The sequence below is a fragment of the Amphiura filiformis genome, chromosome 18 (genome assembly GCF_039555335.1).
Source record: "Amphiura filiformis chromosome 18, Afil_fr2py, whole genome shotgun sequence".
Lineage (NCBI taxonomy): Eukaryota > Metazoa > Echinodermata > Ophiuroidea > Amphilepidida > Amphiuridae > Amphiura > Amphiura filiformis.
In genome coordinates this window covers 34571606-34590388 of record NC_092645.1, presented here as the reverse complement: position 1 = coordinate 34590388, position 18783 = coordinate 34571606, and the positions used below count along the sequence as shown (strand labels likewise).

The window sequence follows — 18783 nt, the reverse complement described above, 5'->3', positions numbered from 1 at the left end:
ATTTATTTATTTATTTATTTATTTATTTATTTATTGATTGATTGATTGATTGATTGATTGATTGATTGATAACTGATATTTAGTCATATATTGATTTAGAAAGTTTAAAAGTGTTATTTGTAGGCCTTTGTATTTTATTCTGGTTCTGATTTTATTGATACTGATATTTTTGTTAATTTTTAAAGTTTTGGCATAGCATTCGTTACATTATAACACGCTGTGTTATGAATTTGCAACACCTTTTTACATATTGATATCGTTGAGGCATGTTATGATAGGCCTACTTATGATCATCACAATACATCCATAAACGTGTTAATGCAGTAACTGTAGCGTTAGGGGCACGGAAGCCCTCCCCCCCCCATTGATCTGAAATATTAGTAAATCCCACAGGAAAACTGCCGAAAACGGCTTGTGCCCCTCCACCCTCATCAGAACCGGATGCAACGCCTTCTATACTTTTTCATTCATTAATTATAGGCGTATTAATAGTAATGCGTTGAGTTTTTAAAAGTAATATCCGCCTTTTTTTCTTTCTTTTTGAAATGACATACGGTACTTGTTACAAAAACAAATCAGCATGGAAAACATTTTTTTTTTCGTCAGAGGCAGATATTTCGCCTATTCAGTGTCATAAAGCTACAAAATAGACGATCTTTTAAAATCATTTTAAATTTTTTTTTTTTCAACCTTATTGTTTGTATTTGTAATGTTCACACAATCTGAACATGTGCTTGTAGGACAACGATTTTGAATTAAACATGTTAATTGTGATATTTTAATTCCCTAGAACACCACAGTTAAGCGTCCAAAATTGTAAGTGGGTTTTCTTTTATTTAACCTCATTATTTCGCTAAAATTACTCGAAAACCCTCCTAAGAGTTGTTGTTACTAATAAACATTTCATAATTTTGGGCAAAGGATAGCCAAATAGTTGACCGAAATCGTATATTTGCACCAATATTTGACTGAAATCGTATATTAACATTACCGCCCCTTCGTGGCTTTATTGCAAGCCAAAGTGTGAAACGAGATTACTTGAAATATATATTTCAGAGTTGAAAGAGTTGCAACCATACGAATATATTTCTGAAATATGTCTCTCTGATTGGTTGATGGTCAAGAGGATTACGGCATCCTCAAAGCCTGTTGCTGTAATTCTCTAATCGATATCTATTATAGGACCGATCTTCTGAAATCCATACAACCGTGTCAAATGAAATAGTATCGAATCATAATTTGTGCACGATACAACGTTGATACGTCAGATTTCGGAATTTTATTAAAAATAGGCATAAATCACATTGAACAGGTTGAATGCTGGCAAAAGTAGATAAATAACTATGGGTCGAATTTACATTAATCAGTGTTCTGGGGCCAGGATAACATTTAGGACTCCTTCGAATTCTAAACCAATACTTCGCCAAATGTCCTTGCTTTCATTTTCTCATTTAATTTGTTTTAATTTTAATTAATTTCTTTATCCACTGGCTCTCTGGTAAATCCGGTATTGCCAAATATTTCTTGTCCATTACCCGTGTTAATCTATTTATTTATTAAAATGAACCATCTATTAAATTCCTATAATACAATGTATAGGCCTAGTGTATTTGATAACAAATTTGTTTTTATTTTTGATTGGAATTTGGGTTCCATTACACGATTTCATAATAAGATATGTTTGGGCATGGGGAATTAGTATATGATTAAAATAGACATACTCTTAGGCCCTCTTTTTTAATGTTTGTAGGCCTACATTATTGATATTGTTTTGTAAACATTAAATTTGATGTTTACTCATAATTATGTCTGGAAAGTCAGGGAAAAACTAAGGAGTATCGGTATTTAGTTTCCTGGGAAAGTGGATCAGATGAGCAGTGAGTAAAAACATTTGCCCTAAATCTTTATTTGATTTTTATTGTTTTATGAATTTATTAGGGCTACTGGTAAAGTGCAGAAAAAAACCTCCAAACGCACGGATTTTTCATCAGCAGCAGTAGAAATTTCTCTTGCATAGATTTTCTGGTGACCTCGCTTGGATTTAGCAAACAATGAACCGTCAGGGTTATAGCGCGTTATTTAATCTGATTCAACTCGTCGTGGCACGTATATTTATTGCACGTGTAATACTTTTTGGCGTCACGAAAAGTATTGTACATACAATATTGTACGTACAATACGGAGTCTGAAGCTAGCCTAAATCTCATTTGTCAACAGGCTATTAACAGATTGTTAACTATGTACACAATGATGCAAGGGGGTGGATGCAAGGTTAACAAGCTCTCTAAATAGAAGATCCTAGAGGGCTTGACCATCAAAATGCAGTGTTTACAATGCCAATAATTTGCCTAGTGGTTCAATTTGGTGATTTCAAGGCTTGACCATCATGAGCAATGGATCTGTATGCTGTACTCAGATTTTATATAAAGCAGGGCAAGCCTACATCACATCAGAGGGTGAATTGAGTTTTGACTCAATTGACATGATAGATGAAGGTCTTTGATGGTGAATTTCTTTCGTTGTTCATACACAGGCCTTGCTAAAATGGGTATCAAAATGCAGTGTTTTCAATGACAGTTTTGCTCAGTGGTTCAATTTGATGATTTCTTGGCTATATTTATTTAGAATAAGAGCCTACGATTTCTGTTGATGGGCTTCAAGTACATGTTTAGAAGTTTTGACTCTTAATTCATGTTATATTATATACTTTAGGAAAGAATTCAAAATCGACAACAGATGGTTTCATTTAAAATAGTCGGAGGGAAAAAGTATTGATGATAGTGTTCTTCAGAAGGATAAATATGGTAGTAAAAATGTAAAACCATTCAAACATGTTCTAGCCTTTTTAGGTCCACACATGCACATTTTGAAGACACAAATTAACATTCATAGTCGCCATTATGTTAATTCTTAATTTAATTTACCATGTGCAACAGCAGGACTGGTATCCTGGGATAAGGATCTTCAGCTAGTTTAAGTTTTAGGTAAAAGGTCGCTTTAGTAGTAGGTTTTATCTCGCACAACTAATATTTAACCGAGATAGTCAAGCCAAATCGGCTGTTGCCTTTCTCATAGCTCAAATATCGTACAGTTCAGAATTGGTACAAACTGGGTTGCCAAAGTCACAGTTTAGTAGCCCAATTGGGCAACTTTTCTCATTTTTCTTATAACTTTTGACATTTTCCTGTCCCATAGAAACCAGTGCTTTATGAAAACATTGAGCGACTTTTCAACATTGGCTCACACAACTTTAAATCTAGAAGTTTTTTGTTCCATAAAAACCAATGGTCCAGAGTATAGGCCTATTGGGTAACTTTTTGATTATTTGACCCACAATTTGGTCTGGGCAACCCTGTGTACAAATAACTACTGAACATACAGGCTAGTAAAATGGAGACCAAATATTTGAGTCTCAAATCCAAAAGGTCAATTCTTGTAGCATTACTTAATAGGGTGAGTGAACTTTGTAATTTAGATTGAGATAATAATACCTCCCCATTTGTCCCAGTTCTCACAAAATTTTAACTTGGCTTTTCAATGCTTATCAGATAAAACATAATCAGCCTAGCTAGTAGCTACATGCATTGTTCTCAAATTTGTACTATTGTAACTATCTATTTGAGGTGTGGTAATTTATTGGGCTATTCCTGTTAGAATCCATACACCCCAGATGGAAGACATGGCCTTAATCTCCCACACAGGGAGTGCAGTTTTCAAATGGAATCACCTACCCATTCAGGTAACCCTCATTTAAATAAAATTTACACTCCCTGTGCAGAAGGATAAATATGTCTTCCACAGGGGGTATGGATTTCAACTGGAATAGCGCAATTTGCTCTTGCACTTCAACTTGTGATTATGGTACAGGCTCATCCTAGAAAGGGCAATCGGCTAGAGGTATGATCATAAAATATTCAGTTTCCTACCCTGTAAACTAAAGTAAATTTTCTGTTCCTCTGTCAATTTATTCTCGTACCTAGAACATTAAAGGGGTATTACGTGATTTTTGCATTCTATTTTAGGGTATGGTTCAATAGATATCCATGAAAAAAATCTCATTTCCAAAAGTTCAGTCGATTCGGGCATTGGATTTTGCAAGTCATGAATTTGCAATCATGATGTATGAATTCCCAGGTTTCTGATGGTATAAATTGTTATCTCTTTTGGAATTTGGATTTTAAAGTTTGGGGTGGGGGATAAGGCTGCGGATCACAAAATACTCCTTTAAGGTTTCCTGATAGGTGTTTGTGTAGTAATTTGAATGGAAAGGTACTAATTTTAAGGGGCTAATCTATTTAGTATTTTTCATATTTCTCACTGTGTCGCCATAATTTGAGCTGGGCTCCTTTTTTTTTTTTTTTTGAAAGATGGGGAAAAAATTGATGTCACTATAAAAACAAACAAGCAAGAAAGAAATGAAAACACAAATTGTTACAATGCTTTTTTACTTCCTGTTGTCACTAATTATCAGTCATAATCCACAATTAATTTGAATTTTTACTTTCTGTATATTAATTATCTTCAACTTATTTCGGCCTATAACAAATTTCTTTATGTATTAAATTAATGTAGCTAGTAGAGATTAAATAAAACTGTAAAAGATTCTCTCAGTACACTGTTTAATAATTTTTGAAGTACTAAATAAATTAGTGCAAAATTTGCATAAGACTTAAACTAGAAACAACCTTTGCTTGTGTTTTCATTTCTGGAATGCTTGTTTTAGGTAGGTCCTACTCTCTAAATGTACTACAAGAGCGAATGTTAACTCTTAATGGTAATCACTCTCAATGGAGCGAAATTTCACTCTTTTGGGAGTGAATCACTGTAGACACACTTGAATAGTGTGAAATTCTCTCATTTTCACTCTTGCATTTGGAGAGTATGTCATAGCTAGGAGTAGTTTTAAACCTTTTAAAAGTAACAGAAGAAATTATATTCTAAGTATAATAAGACAAACAACTGCCTACTAAAACATTCTGGGGAAGTTGCAAGTTTATTTACACATTTTATGGGCTTTTTAGGGAACAACCCACAAATTCGACGAAGCCCTATAAACGAAAGTCCTTTCGTTAGAAGGCTAACCCCCTCCCCCCTCTCCTCTAACGTAAGTGTCAAATATCGAAAATTCCAACCCGTATTCATTGGGCACAGGGCCATCGCTATGATCGATGGGGTTGTGGAGGGGTGCGACATTGCTAGGATATTGATCACGTTTAAGAAACAATAATTCTATTTTAATATTGAAGTATTTTTCTTCATACAAAATTAGGACTTGCTGGATTTTCAAATAAAAAAGAATCAAAGTGCGGTACAGCTGCTTTAAAAATGAACTTACAATACAAGTTGCAGGTTGCGAGTACTGCACTCTATATTTATTTGAAATCATTTTGAAGCAACCACTGTAAAATGTATCGTACTTCAGAAAATACTAGAATTTTACAATTATATATTAAATCCTTAAAAAATGATCAACTTTGACCGATGTTTTAACTACTTTTTTACAAACGTAATCGGACTTTTTGACCCCCTCACTCCCTAACGAAAGGACTTTCGTTTATAGGGCTTCATCGAAATTTTGGGTTGTTCCCTTACAAAGCATGAGAAGTGAATGAGTGAGACTGTCATAAAATTAGGAAAATCAATATTGATGTAAAGTTAGGCAAAATAATGATACCATCATTTGGATTGTCTAGTGCTCGGGTATAATTCGCTGTCGTAGTGCACGTATGACCATTGCTAGGTCAACTGGCTCACGCTTTCTTTAGGCTTGTTCAGACGATCGCTTGTAACTACATTCAATATGTAGTGCCCGCCTAAAAGTTACAAGTGACGCATTTTACATGTAAGATATCTTGTATTTAGCGAGCTACATTCGAATGTAAGCCCAGTGTAAACAAAACTTGCATGTAAACTCGCTTGTAACTTGTAAGCATGACCTTGATGACCCAATCCTATTCTGATTGTGCATAATCATGGCATAATTTACCAGTGAAAGCTAGTGAAGGTCACTCTTACTTTTGAGTTGGCTTACAAGTCCGTTCCATGTGGACACACACTCGCTTGTAGCATAATTTAATTCTCGCTATTCGCAATAAGGGCGCGCCAGCGGATTTGCGATGTAATCGTGATGTATCATGGGAAAATCGTGATGTATCATGGGAAAAGGTCGACATCAAGTCCAGCATAATCTGAATATTACCATGCTATTACATAGGAACATGTGACAATATTTTTTAGTTTGTCAATATAACGGTATTACACGCAAATCGATAGAGAAAAAATTAATTGTGCACATTTCAAATCACATTATTAAGTATTATTGAGTATCGATTCGCGTGTAACACCTTTATTTTGACAAACTAAAACAATATTGTCACATGTTCCTATGTAATAGCATGGTAATATTCGTATGCGCGGACTTGGATGTCGACCTTTTCCCATGATACATCACGATTACATCGCAACCGCTGGCGGCGCCTTATTGCGTAATAGCGAGAATTGCTGGCTCGCTTGTTAGTTACTTTCAAAAGTAGGCTACCGTCTAAACACACCTTTTGTTACAAACCACTGATCGAAATGATCATAACACAAAGCCTATGGCATGGCATATCATAATTCGAAACAGGTGTACGAGCCCAGGCTTGAACCAGTAACCAATGGTTACTAAATACTAACATGCACTGGCAGCGAATATAGGGTTTCCTTACAATTTATTGATTAGGTGCAGAACCATTATTAAAATTTACTGTGTTGTAGATCTAGTTGCACAATCCTTATAATATATCATTATCACCAGGGCCGGATTTATCTTTTTGGGGGCCCTGGGCCAGGCCAAAATTTGGAGGCCCCAAATGCACTGTGAGGAAGGCATGTGCACTCAAGTGGCCATGGTTTTAGATTCGCGCACGAAAAAAAAATTAAATAGCCCAAATTGAAGCCGAATTTTGCTATATATAACAGGCCAGTGCACGCGAAGCGCTCAAAATTGTGCAATTCTTGTACCTTATTTTGGCCCAAAACATGGTGTTTTTTCGGCAAAAATGGAAGATGCACACTGCACAGGGCAATTATGGGGGGCCCTGGGCCCAGGCCCATCTGGCTCTATGGTAAATCCGGCCCTGATTATCACCGATGTGCATATCGTTACTGCGCAATCAAGAGGAAATGCAATGTCAGTCAGAATTAATAGGTTTTCACGGGAAAATTTTCTGGACACGTGACACCCATGGGCGCAGACATATTAGCATTATGGAATGTGACCCCGAGCACAGCGGGTGTTCTTCCAATGTATTTGAATAGGAAGAATTCTTCTTTGATGCAAAATAAGTTACTTGTCATAAGTTAATAATATTATGGTAAGAGTTTCCGTAGATAAATAATTTTTTTCCGTAGATAGATATTTTTGAAATTACGTTTTGATGATATTGTGAAGAAACTAAGATAACATAATATTTAATAAATTTGCAATGCACAAATTTCTATCAAAATTGCGGTCAAAAATACTATTCCAATTCAAAATTACTAAGACTTGAATAGCGAGGTCACCGCCGGGGGTCAGAGATCAGGCTCGAGGTTGCACTCACATTGATACGCATTGGTCACGTGTCCAGAAAATTTTCCCGTGAAAATTTACCTATTAATCTTGACTGAATGTGTGTAGTAAAGATGTGCACATCAATAATATACATGAACATCATCAAGGGTGTATAGCGGTTTTGCACTAAACTTTTAACCCTTCGTAACTGAAATGGTTTGTAACTTACGAATACCCTTTAACTAGATTTAAATTTATGAAAGGTCACTGTAGTAAATCCTTATACCTTACAAAAGGGATCAATCATAAGTCATATTAGCGAAATGGATTTTATGAAGTGTCGTTTTAGTTACCATTGATTTTGAGACTGGTGAAGCTTCGTAAATAGCTTGTGCCTCCCCCACCCCTTCTGGCCCAGTGTCCCCCCAATCATGGTCGGTGATCGGTGCCCCCCCCCCCTATTGGATGACTTGAGCTACGCCACTGATAAACATGGATGATGCTGGCTTGACAGATCCCAACATTTTGACATATTTACAAAATCCACCAGTATATGATTATGAAGAAGATCCCCCAGGATTTTGTACTAATTTTTAAAAAGGGATTAAAAAAAGCCTTAAAAAGTCTCTAAAAATAGTCTCTGAATAAAAGTTGCGTGCAGATGACTTACTGGTTAACCACAGGTTATCTTCTATAATCTGTGGGTTAGCTCAGATGCATGGGGTAATTCTAGTTAAAATCCAATTCCATACACCCCAATTCGCCAGCGAAGTGTTACGTGTAATCCGATTATCACCATGCCAACTGGATCACGCTTTTGAGTTCTGCACCACGACCGAAATGATCGCAACACAAAGTCTATGGCATGTACTACCAATTCCAAAAGGTGCATGATCCAGTTACCAGGGAGTTGGCGAACATGGAAGACATGACCTAAATCTCCCACACATGGGGTGTAGTTTTCAAATTGAGTCAACCCATATGAATTCTACACCCCCTGTGTGAGAGAAAAAGATCATGTCTTCCATATATGCCGTGGTATGGATTTCAACTGGAGTAGCATGTGTCAGATAGGAGAGCATCCAAGTTCAAGGTGCGCCCTTGGCCCAAAGTTTGTTAATATCATGATCAGCAAGACGGACTCTATTCTCTTCAACATCCAATTCATTTGCTCAGTTAGGCTGACATCACACAGAGGAAAAAGCCATGTAAAACTAGTGTGCGCATGTGCAATGCCCCTCTGTCAAGCTGGTTGATATGTGCACACTTGTGCAAAGGGGACAATGTTCCCAGATGTCGGACTGAGTGAATGGCGTTCCCTGTTGCTGGAAAGTGTCACAAAATGTGGACCATTATAACATTACACTTGCTTCCATGATGTGCGTACAATGCGTAAACAAGGAAGTGGTTCTAATTGGCTGATTCAATCGTAACGGGTATTCTGATTGGCTGATAACGAGTCTAAATAGGTAAGAACTTTGTTCAGGGCACAGCAGCGCTCAAGGGAACACAAAGTGTCGCCTATGTTGCTCATTAACAAAGCTGGCACGTCCATCAGAGCAAGATTCACCATTTTGGGCAATGGTCAAGGTGCAATGCAATAAAACTTTTCTCGAACATCTTTGTGAATTAGGTATAACATGGAAGTATTTTCTCTATTTCAATCTGCAGGTGCTAGAAGAGCTATGCAGTAAGAATCAGTGGGGAACACCAGGATTCAGTCTTCTGTCTTCAAGAGGTCCCAATGATGTGCAGCTCTTTGTATACAGAGTAAGTACAAATCTTAAGTGAAACCTTCCTGCTGTGCACAGTCCATTATCCCCCCCACCCCCACCCGGATTCTATGTGCATCTCTTTGTATATATAATAAATACCGCCCCCCCCCCCCCTCCGATTATGTCTACTTCCTTCAGAGGTCGCAATTATGCACACGGCTCTTTGTATATAGAGTAAATACAAATCAAACTGAAATCTCTCTGCTGTTCATAGCAAATTAGCCCCCCGATTTGGTCTATTGTCCTCCAGAGGTCCCAATGATACACAGCTCTTTGTACATAGAGAGTAAATACAAATCTATATGCTGTTCATAGCAAATTAGCCCCCCTCCCTCCCCGATTCGGTCTATTGTCCTCCAGAGGTCCCAATGATACACAGCTCTTTTTACATAGAGAGTAAATACAAATCTATCTGCTGTGCATAGCTAATTAGTTATGTGATTTTGCGTCACATGGGTTGATAGTCAAGAAATAAACATACTTTGCAAGACCTGGATGTGCTCTGTTCATGTGCACTAAACGACACATGATATATCAAAAAGAAAAACCCAGGAATTTCCATGATATTTTGTCCAAATAAGCTTACCGTACAATAATTTTTCTCCGGAAAGTCGAAAATTACCTCCAGAAGTTAACATGGACCTGGAAGTAGAACTATGTTTACACTGGAAGTCGGCGATCGCAACGCATATTGGTGTGATTTTAAGTTTACGAGCGTATCTATTGACTTTTTTCAGCACTTTAGATCTCATCACGAGTGTCGACACACGTTTGTCATATTTTAGCAATCGTGTCGAGAACACCTCTACTATTTTAAGCCTATATAATTTATCTTCTCTTTTTTTCCAGGTAACCATTCCAGCACTGGGTGCTAACTTCCCCAATGGTTTCCAGCCGTCTAAGCTCTGCTCCAATCCAGATGATGCCAAAATATTTGCAGCAGAATTTGTCTTGTCTCAGCTTGGCATGCCACTCGACGGTAAGACCTTTGTCTAAAGAAACGTACAGCGCTCCTCCTTAAAATACCGGAGCAGGTAAAGTCCATCTAATGCTTACAAAAAAATTTCACAATCTTTTTGAATGTCTTCATCGCACCAGCATACTACTAGTCATAACTGCTCACCACATTACGGGGCTAGCATTTCTACATGCAGGTATTTGTCACTCAGGCCTAAAAAAAATTATTTGATTGGCGTAACCCGACTGACCCTAAAAGTACCCTGACTTGCAAAAAAATAATAAAAAATTAATTAATTAATTAATTAATTAATTTAAAAAAAATATTTCAAGGCCTTCATCAAATGCAATTTACAGCTTGAAAAGTAAAAAAAATCCCTTTTTATCTATATACCCTAATTTTTTATGTTACGCCAATCAAACATTTTTTAGGGCTCACCCTTTAGCTTTTCTAGTTATTTATCATTTACTCATGTTAGGTGTGTAAATGAAGGTGAAAGCATTTTGATGTAGCAAAATTTGTATCTTTGACATTGCAAAGGAAACATGATAACAGGGACGTAGCAAGCGGATGGACAAGGTAGACGTGGTTCCGAGGCCAGAGCAAAACCGAAAATGAAATTGGGGGAAAAGGAGATTTTTAACAAAAGGACCCTGCCCTGCTCCTTGAACATGGGCCCAAGGCTCTTGCTACATTCCCTGCATGCTAAGAGTAGGTTAAGAAAGATATATGTACTAAGGGGAGTAATGCCAGTAGCGAGAAGAGCCTAACTTGCCCAAAACTGATATTGTGTGAGATTTCAGTTGTTCCGAAGGGTCATTTCTCCACAAGTATCTCCAAAAGTAGTAAATTCTGAATGATTGTTGATCCAAACTCCAAAAGGTCTATATTCTGATGAGTTTTCACATGTTTATTGCGAAGGGTCATGCATGTGTTCCAAGAGTGACAAGCATGTTTTTGCTCAGAAAGGTTTCAGTTGTTCCGAAGGGACATTTCTCGCAAATATCTTCAGGAGAGTGACAAATGACTCTTCGGAGCAAAGGGTTTATGACCTTCCACAGAAAATTGCATTCATACAACCATTTGGAATGAAAACAGTTTCGAAAATAGCCCTGTTCCTGATTAGACCGTGGGAACAACAGTAACAGATATTGAAAATGCCAATTCAAAGCAAATTGACCAGGGCACAGGAAAATTTTATTTTAGTAAATTTAGTCAAACAAATGATGTAGAATTTTTGTAAAAATGCACCAAATATTCTCTGTGAAGAATCAAACTCACTAAAAATATTCCATTTGAAAGTGGGGCAAGTTCAAGCGTGCTGGTTCAATGCCTCGCCCAGCATAGACAGTCATCAGACCTGGCCATTCTGAGAAATTGATGTGAATTAGTAAACAAGTGAGGGTTTCTGGGCAGAAACAATACTTGCTTTGAATGAGGGGCTGATGAAACCACAACAAAGTGACCACGGGAAAGGAGCCCCTATCAGGATGTGGCTCCTGAAGATGTACATGCCAAAGTTAGGCCGTATAAAATTAATGTTTTGGTTCTCGTCCAGAGGATTTTCATGAATTGATGAGGGAGGGAGGTGTTTTTTTTTTTTTTTTTTTTTTTCAATGCAAAATTAGCATTGTCAGTAGTCTTCGGTCGTCTCCAACAGTGCTCGAGGAAATGATGGGGCCCTTTTTTTTTTTTTCAAATGTGAGATTCTGAGGGATAAACCCCCTAAAGTACCACAAAAAGACTTGGAAGTGATGCTTGTTCTCTAATAAACTTATTTATATGTATGAAGATTTCATAAATCATTCCAAAGTCTAAAAAAATGAGGAGGGAGGGGACGAGAACCAAAATATTAATTTTACATGGCCTTAATGTCTGGTGTCCTATGGTACTTGACTTGAGTTTGACCTTTGCAGGTGGTTTGTATTCAGTGAGAGAGATAGTGGGAAAAGGCAGAGAAAGTTGAAAGGAAGTAAGATTTCTTGCTTTGAAAGTGATCATGATATGCTTTCTATGGTATAACAGTTTCAAATTGAACTGGGGTTGACAAAGGGACTGCTTAATAGTGTCTTAAGTTTGATAACACTTTTCAGAGATAACCAGCAATTAGTTTGTTTGGCAAAACATTTTGTACAGGGTATGGATGAGCACTTAAAAAAACATTTGAAGATTTGGACACTTTAGAATTCACAGGTGGTCAGAATTATTGAAACAAACCAGACTTTCAGATTTACACTCTAGGATTACTGTGTGTGTGTGTGTGGGGGGGGAGGGCAGTGGCATAGCGTGGATCATCATATTGGGGGCACCAACCATGATTGGGGGTACTGGGTCTGATTAGTGATTAGGGGGCACAAGCCCTTTTTCGCACATTTCCTATGGGTTTATCTAATTTTTGCTATCGATTGCCCCTATGACACTACACCACTGGGGGTGGCACTCAACATGGTTTTGACATGAAAGAACTGTGGTGGTTCTTCAGTTTGGATATCAGGCACAAACTATTCCAACATGTTTCTTTCTAGTTAATTTATTTTATTTTATTTATTCTTGCACTCATGCATGGGCTTTCTCTTTTAAATGTTTATTTCTTGCAATTGCATGTATTAATGTTGCTGCTTTTAATTGCTTTATTAACACAACATTTTGTCAAGACTAGCATTTAGTTTTATGTGCAGTGATGTCGCTATGGGGGGAAAATGCTCCCCAGTCAGAAATCTTTCCCCCCCCCCCCGTTCCCCCGACCCAAAATTACGAAAATTTCCCCTTCTGAAATTCACTTTGCCCCCCCCCCCATTCACTTTGCAGGAAAAAATTCCTGGTGCCGCCACTGTTGATGTGCCATTTAAAGTGCATTTACTCACATTTTATATATCAGTGGTGTGTGAATAATGAAATATTCACTGCCTCCTCTAAAATATAAGTAATGATCAATTCATTAGCCGAAGGCCTTGATTATTGAGGTCTTGAGTGGAATACTGTCCAACTCCCCAATATGGAGTCAAACGGCCATGTTGGGTGATCCAGTGGCGTAGCGTCATAGGGGCATGGGGAACACATGCCCCCCCCCAATCGATCTGAAATTTTAAAAAATCCCATAGAAAAATTGCCAAAAAATGGCTTGTGGCTCCCCCCCCCCATCAGACCCGGTGTCCCCCATCATGGTCAGGGCTCCCCATGTGATGACCCACGCTATGTCACTGTTGTGATCTGCAGGTTTCTTGTTTAGTCTTTATTACTAAGTGGTTCAAGTCCAAGGAAGATTTTGTTGAGTCATTTTACCGTCGCATGCCATACTGGTTGTTAATACATGTAGGTCTTTTGTCCTTGGGTCAAGATATCACTCCCAGGCTCAAAATGTCTGCAGATCCCACCCCACCCCATCCCCCTTCACCCTCCCCCTCCCCCAAAAAATCTGCTCTCCATGTGGCTCATCTAGACAAAAAAGGGTGGGACAGTTGACCCATGATAAAGACCTTGTTAAAGTCTGTTACAATTACGGTAACACTCCATTGTTGGCTATGCACTTGCCCGTCTTGTAATGCCTTGACACAGTGTCTACGGCAGGTCACTTTCACCAGGTCACTTTGCCCTGGTTGTAGTTTTATCAGCATTATTTCCCTGATTCTAACTGTTAATGTTTAGGCATGCCTGACAAAAAATTCAGTAAAGTTTAGTATAGTCAAGTTTTTACTTTCAGAAAACAAATTTTAATGCTCCACCATGCTTGCATGTCTTATAGTTAGCCATTTGAATGCCATGCAAACAATTGACCTTTTCGGTAAATCCCATAATTCCTTGCGGTTAGACCGCAAGGAATTACAAGATTTATCGAAAGTTCAATTATAATTACTGCTCATATAACTGCTCACTCTTCTTAATTATTTTTATTTTAGTTTTTTGCTCTCATCTCATTTGTTTATTCATTTCAGGTGCGGATGAGAGTCCCACCACCGCTGTAACCATAGCAACAAACACCATTGCATCACCAACAACATCACCCACTACCGTGTATCAAGTTACACCGCCTTCAACTAGCCCCATTGCAGGGGACATAGCAGCAGGGGCTGTCTATCAGCCTACAGCCGCCACGTATGTAGTCACAACGTCTCAGAGTCCTATACTGCCTGGTACTGTAGTTACTCAAGGTAATTGAATTTGTTTGCTTGCTGCTCATAAGGGCGGTTTCATTTGATCATGCATCATCTTAACCATGCTTTTATACATATAAGCATTCCATTTATAATTTGGGAGTTAGGCCCCACAAAGTCAATTCTGAGTTTTCCATCGTCTGCCCACCATAATTAAAGCTAGCTCACATTTGAATTTATTATTGCAATTTTCCGAAATCAAATATTCTTTTTATGGATGATAAGACCCAAATTCATGTACTTTTTGTTTTTTACTCGGAGCACAATATGGATTAGCTTCATGTACGATACCTGCTAGAGTGTGCCTAGGTTATATCTTAATATTCTTCAATACATATAAGCTTGTGCCTGAAGAGTGTGGCTATCGTATTTTCAATAATTATTTTGACCGATATTAAGAAACTTCGGGGGGAAAGGAATAATGAAAAAGTTACCACTTTCTGTTTTCTGAAAATATGCCACAGGAAAAACTCAGAATCAACTTTGTGGAACCTTATTGGGAGTCATGCTTCCTTGAATTGTATACGGGTAAAGGACATGCAAGATGAGCAGAGTATCTCAACATGTTCAAATGTCAGGAGTGTCTGTGTTTAAAGACATCCTGAGATTATGACATAAAATGACAGCCTTACATTTTGAGGAATCACTTGGTTACCATTGATGGCAAATTTACTCTTTCAAATGAGTTGTCTGAGGGTGAAAATTAAGTATCTACTACAAAATTTTGAGATGCAAACTTGCTAGTACTTCATCTTCTTCTCTTTAAGCTTGCTCGTCCGTTACTTGTTTCATTTTTTTCCTGTGCATATGTCACCCTCAATCAGATTTCTCATCTTCATTCCATTGATCACAGTTGCAAATTTCTTTGCATCATGTTGTTACCGTAGTATGTAGGGGAACCCAACAGAACAATGAAGCCTTATAAATGAAACTAGTCTTGTTTCATGGCTTACCCTCCTCCCTCCCTATTTACGTGAAACCAGTATGCAGGGCTGTAGTGAGTGGAGAGGCCATGGCATTTGTTGTTTTTCTTTGTATCTTAACCCTAACCCGCCAGGGGCTTTTTGGCGACGGGAAGGGAAAGAAGGAAGGAATAAAGAAAGAAAGAAGTTGTTTGCTCTGGGTGGGATTCAAACCCGAGACCCCTTGCACGCCAAGCATGGGATCGGCGACACTTTGCCACAGGTCTTGGGCTTCGCTGGCCAGCGAAACCTTGCCTATATATCACTTGGGGCGATTACGTCATCACACCATGTGAGATGCACGCATGAACAGCGCATTTATCAAGTAGTATTTTGTAATACTCCTTCGTGTTAGGGTTAAGTATTAAATTTGGGGATATTGTATTTTGGCTACCATACATTTTTCGACCTCGCTACGGCCCTACATGATAATCCATTCTATTTGGAACTCATACTCCTTCTGTGGAAGACTTTAGCTAAATCTTCCACCGGGGAATGTGGATTTCAACTGGAATAGCCCAATAGGTCCCGCCATAACAAGATGCAAGAGAATAACATGTCTAACAGTCGCTGTGTAATTTTATTTTTGCATTTTTTCCCGTCCTCTGCAGGAGGTGACGCAGGCCCAGATACAACCGCGCCATATTATCCTCATCAACAATACCAAGGATATCACCAGCAAGAAATCTATCAATATCAGTAATGTGTAGGCTCTAGGAGATGTGCTTATCATTCTCATTACAAAATATTGTCTGTATATAGAGAAAGGTGCTCGTTAAAATAGAAGGTGGTTTGTTTTCTTCATTGGATGCGAACAAGTGTGCTACGAACTGGTCACCAAGTGAAAAATAACCAGGATACTGTAATGTACGGTACCTAGAAGCAGTTCAGATGTATAAAGATGATTGACTTGAGATCAGGCCAGGACCCTGTTCACATTAGGAAATTTCTTCATTCGACAAAGATAAGTTAATCTTGATTAACTAATTAAGCATGCGTACACATTACGCTGAACAAAGATCAAACGAAGACATAACACTGTACACATTTCATGCAAATTAACGAAGCTATTAACGATCGGCTATTATTAAAGCCGGCGAAGGTCACTTCACTTGTCACATGATCACTTTCCTTCGTCAAACGAAGCGAGCGTACACATTACAAAATTAGCTTCGTCAAACGAAGTATCTTCGTCAAAACAACCTTTTAAGCTTCGTTGAACGAAGCAATTTTAATCTTCGTCGAAGGAAGAAAAGTGCGTACACATTAGGAAAAAACGATTTTTAATCTTCGTTCGAGGTTCGTCGAAAGAAGAAAATTTTCTAATGTGAACAGGATCAAGGATGGATTTAAAGAGATACCGGACTAAGAGTCTGTAAGATTCATTTTTGATTAACAAATTGTATTATTTTAAAATGCTTATTTAGATTCTGAATACTGCTGTGATTAGCTGTGAAGTTTTTGACCATAAGTTGTGGGATAGGTTCTTGAATCTACGAATTAAAAATTATTGCAAGCATTTTTTGATGAATTTTGAGACGTTTATGAAACATTTTCATTTTTGAAGTCCGTGTTTTGAACAAAAGAATATTGTGTAGAATGGCATTTTGTTGCTCCGGTGGAAGAAAACATAATCACACGCTTATTTTGTGAGCACCAACTTTATTTGTTTGTTAATTTGTTTACCTCGTTGTGTAAAAGTAAACAAAAAGTTTGAATTTATCATTCCTTGTTAATGTATCACAAGTAAAGTAAGAATAATAATTTTAAAAATTTGAAAGGAGTCTTTGGGTTTAAAAAAAAAAAAGTAAATGTCCAAATTGTTCAGAGGTATCTGCTGTGTGTCAAGCCCCACAAGTGATGGTCAAGCACATACGAGCGGGAATGCAGAAGTGATGAACAATCAACGCTGATCAATAATCATGAGAACAAGATGGTTGACCCATTAGGTCATAGGTCATGTAGAAGTGGTGAAAAGAGCTCAATGATGACCATTACATACTCTGAACAATTAGGAAATGGACTTTAGTTTTGACGAAGTAGAACTAGTTATAGATTGTTTGGGGGGTGGACAGAACCTTTGTGCTTCTGCTTCCTCCAGACGGGTGGGTTCAGTTAAGTAGAACTAGTAGGCTTTAGATTGTTTGGGGTGGACAGAACCTTTGTGCTTCTGCTTCCTCCAGACGGGTGGGTTCAGTTAAGTAGAACTTGTAGGCTTTAGATTGTTTGGGGGATGACAGAACCTTCATGCTTCTGCTTCTTCATGACAGATTGGTTCAGCTAAGTAGAACTTCAACTAATAGGCTATAGATTGTTTGGGGGATGACAAAACCTTTGTGCTTCTGCTTCCTCCAGACAGATGGGTTCAGCTAAAGCTAGCTAAGTAGAACTAGTAGGCTATAGATTGGTTTGAGGATGACAGAACCTTTGTGCTTCTGCTTCCTTCAGACGAGTGGGTTCAGCTAAGTAGAACTAGTAGGCTATAGATAATGAGGATGACAGAACCTTAGTGCTTTTGATTTTTCTAGACAGGTGGGTTATAGAAGTAAACTAGTATTGCTAAGACCAGGTGAAGGTTCATATTAGTAGAACTAGTATAGATTGCTTAGAGGGTGTCAAACCCCAGTGATTTTACTTCCTCCAGAAAGTGATGTCAGTGTTTGTGGTACCCCCTGTGGAAGTTTTTGGAAATATCTTTCACAGGGGGAGTATGATTTTCAAATGGAATGAACACATTAGGCAGCTCCTTTTGAATTTCATACACCCTTTGTGGAAGATTCATGTTGAATCTTTTTCAGAAAGTGTATGAAATTGTAATGGAGCTCGCAAATGTGTTCATTCCATTTGAAATTCATACTCCCCCTGTGGAAGATATTTCCAAAGTCATCCACAGGGGTAGTGTGGATTTTAAATGGAATAGCCCATTGAATGCAAAAGGTGTGCATTGTAACAAATCACTTCCAAAAAAAAGTACTTTTTTGCTTATGGATGTGATTTAATGCGGGATTTATAAAATGAACTTGCATCACTGTCTTGTGGAAGCCAAAAAACACTGCAGAAGGAAAGATATAAGTGCTGCTTAAGATGTGAAATTTATGCTTCACACAAGATAGCAGAAGGTACTAAAAATGGGACAATAATTGTCTGCCAAAGTGTGCTAGCTGCTGATGCAGAGTGTTCTATTCCAGTTGAAATCCTTACACCCCCTGTAGAAGACATGACCTTGATTTCCCACACAGGGAGTGCAAATTTCAAATGAGGTTGCCTGAATGAGCGACTACTTTTGACATCATCTACACGCCCTGTGTAGGTCATGTCTTCCATAGGGGGTGTATGGTTTAACTGTAATAGCCCAATGCAGATGCAGAACCTTTCTTAGAGTAGGAAACAAAATGTTTAAGCA

The 18783-nt window shown here is 38.0% G+C and overlaps 1 protein-coding gene across 3 annotated transcripts in view; it reads left to right on the top strand.

Moving 5' to 3' along the window:
- The window catches only part of LOC140140153 (APOBEC1 complementation factor-like), a 39166-nt gene extending 22021 nt beyond the window's left edge, over nucleotides 1-17145 (top strand). For all 3 annotated transcript variants that reach the window (XM_072162012.1, XM_072162013.1, XM_072162011.1), the window contains 4 exons: nucleotides 9206-9304; nucleotides 10159-10288; nucleotides 14200-14415; nucleotides 15992-17145. In XM_072162012.1, the coding sequence (XP_072018113.1) occupies nucleotides 9206-9304; nucleotides 10159-10288; nucleotides 14200-14415; nucleotides 15992-16083 (537 nt within the window). In that variant the 3' untranslated portion in view covers nucleotides 16084-17145. The remainder of the gene's footprint in view (nucleotides 1-9205; nucleotides 9305-10158; nucleotides 10289-14199; nucleotides 14416-15991) is intronic.
- The last annotated feature ends 1638 nt before the right edge of the window (nucleotides 17146-18783 follow it).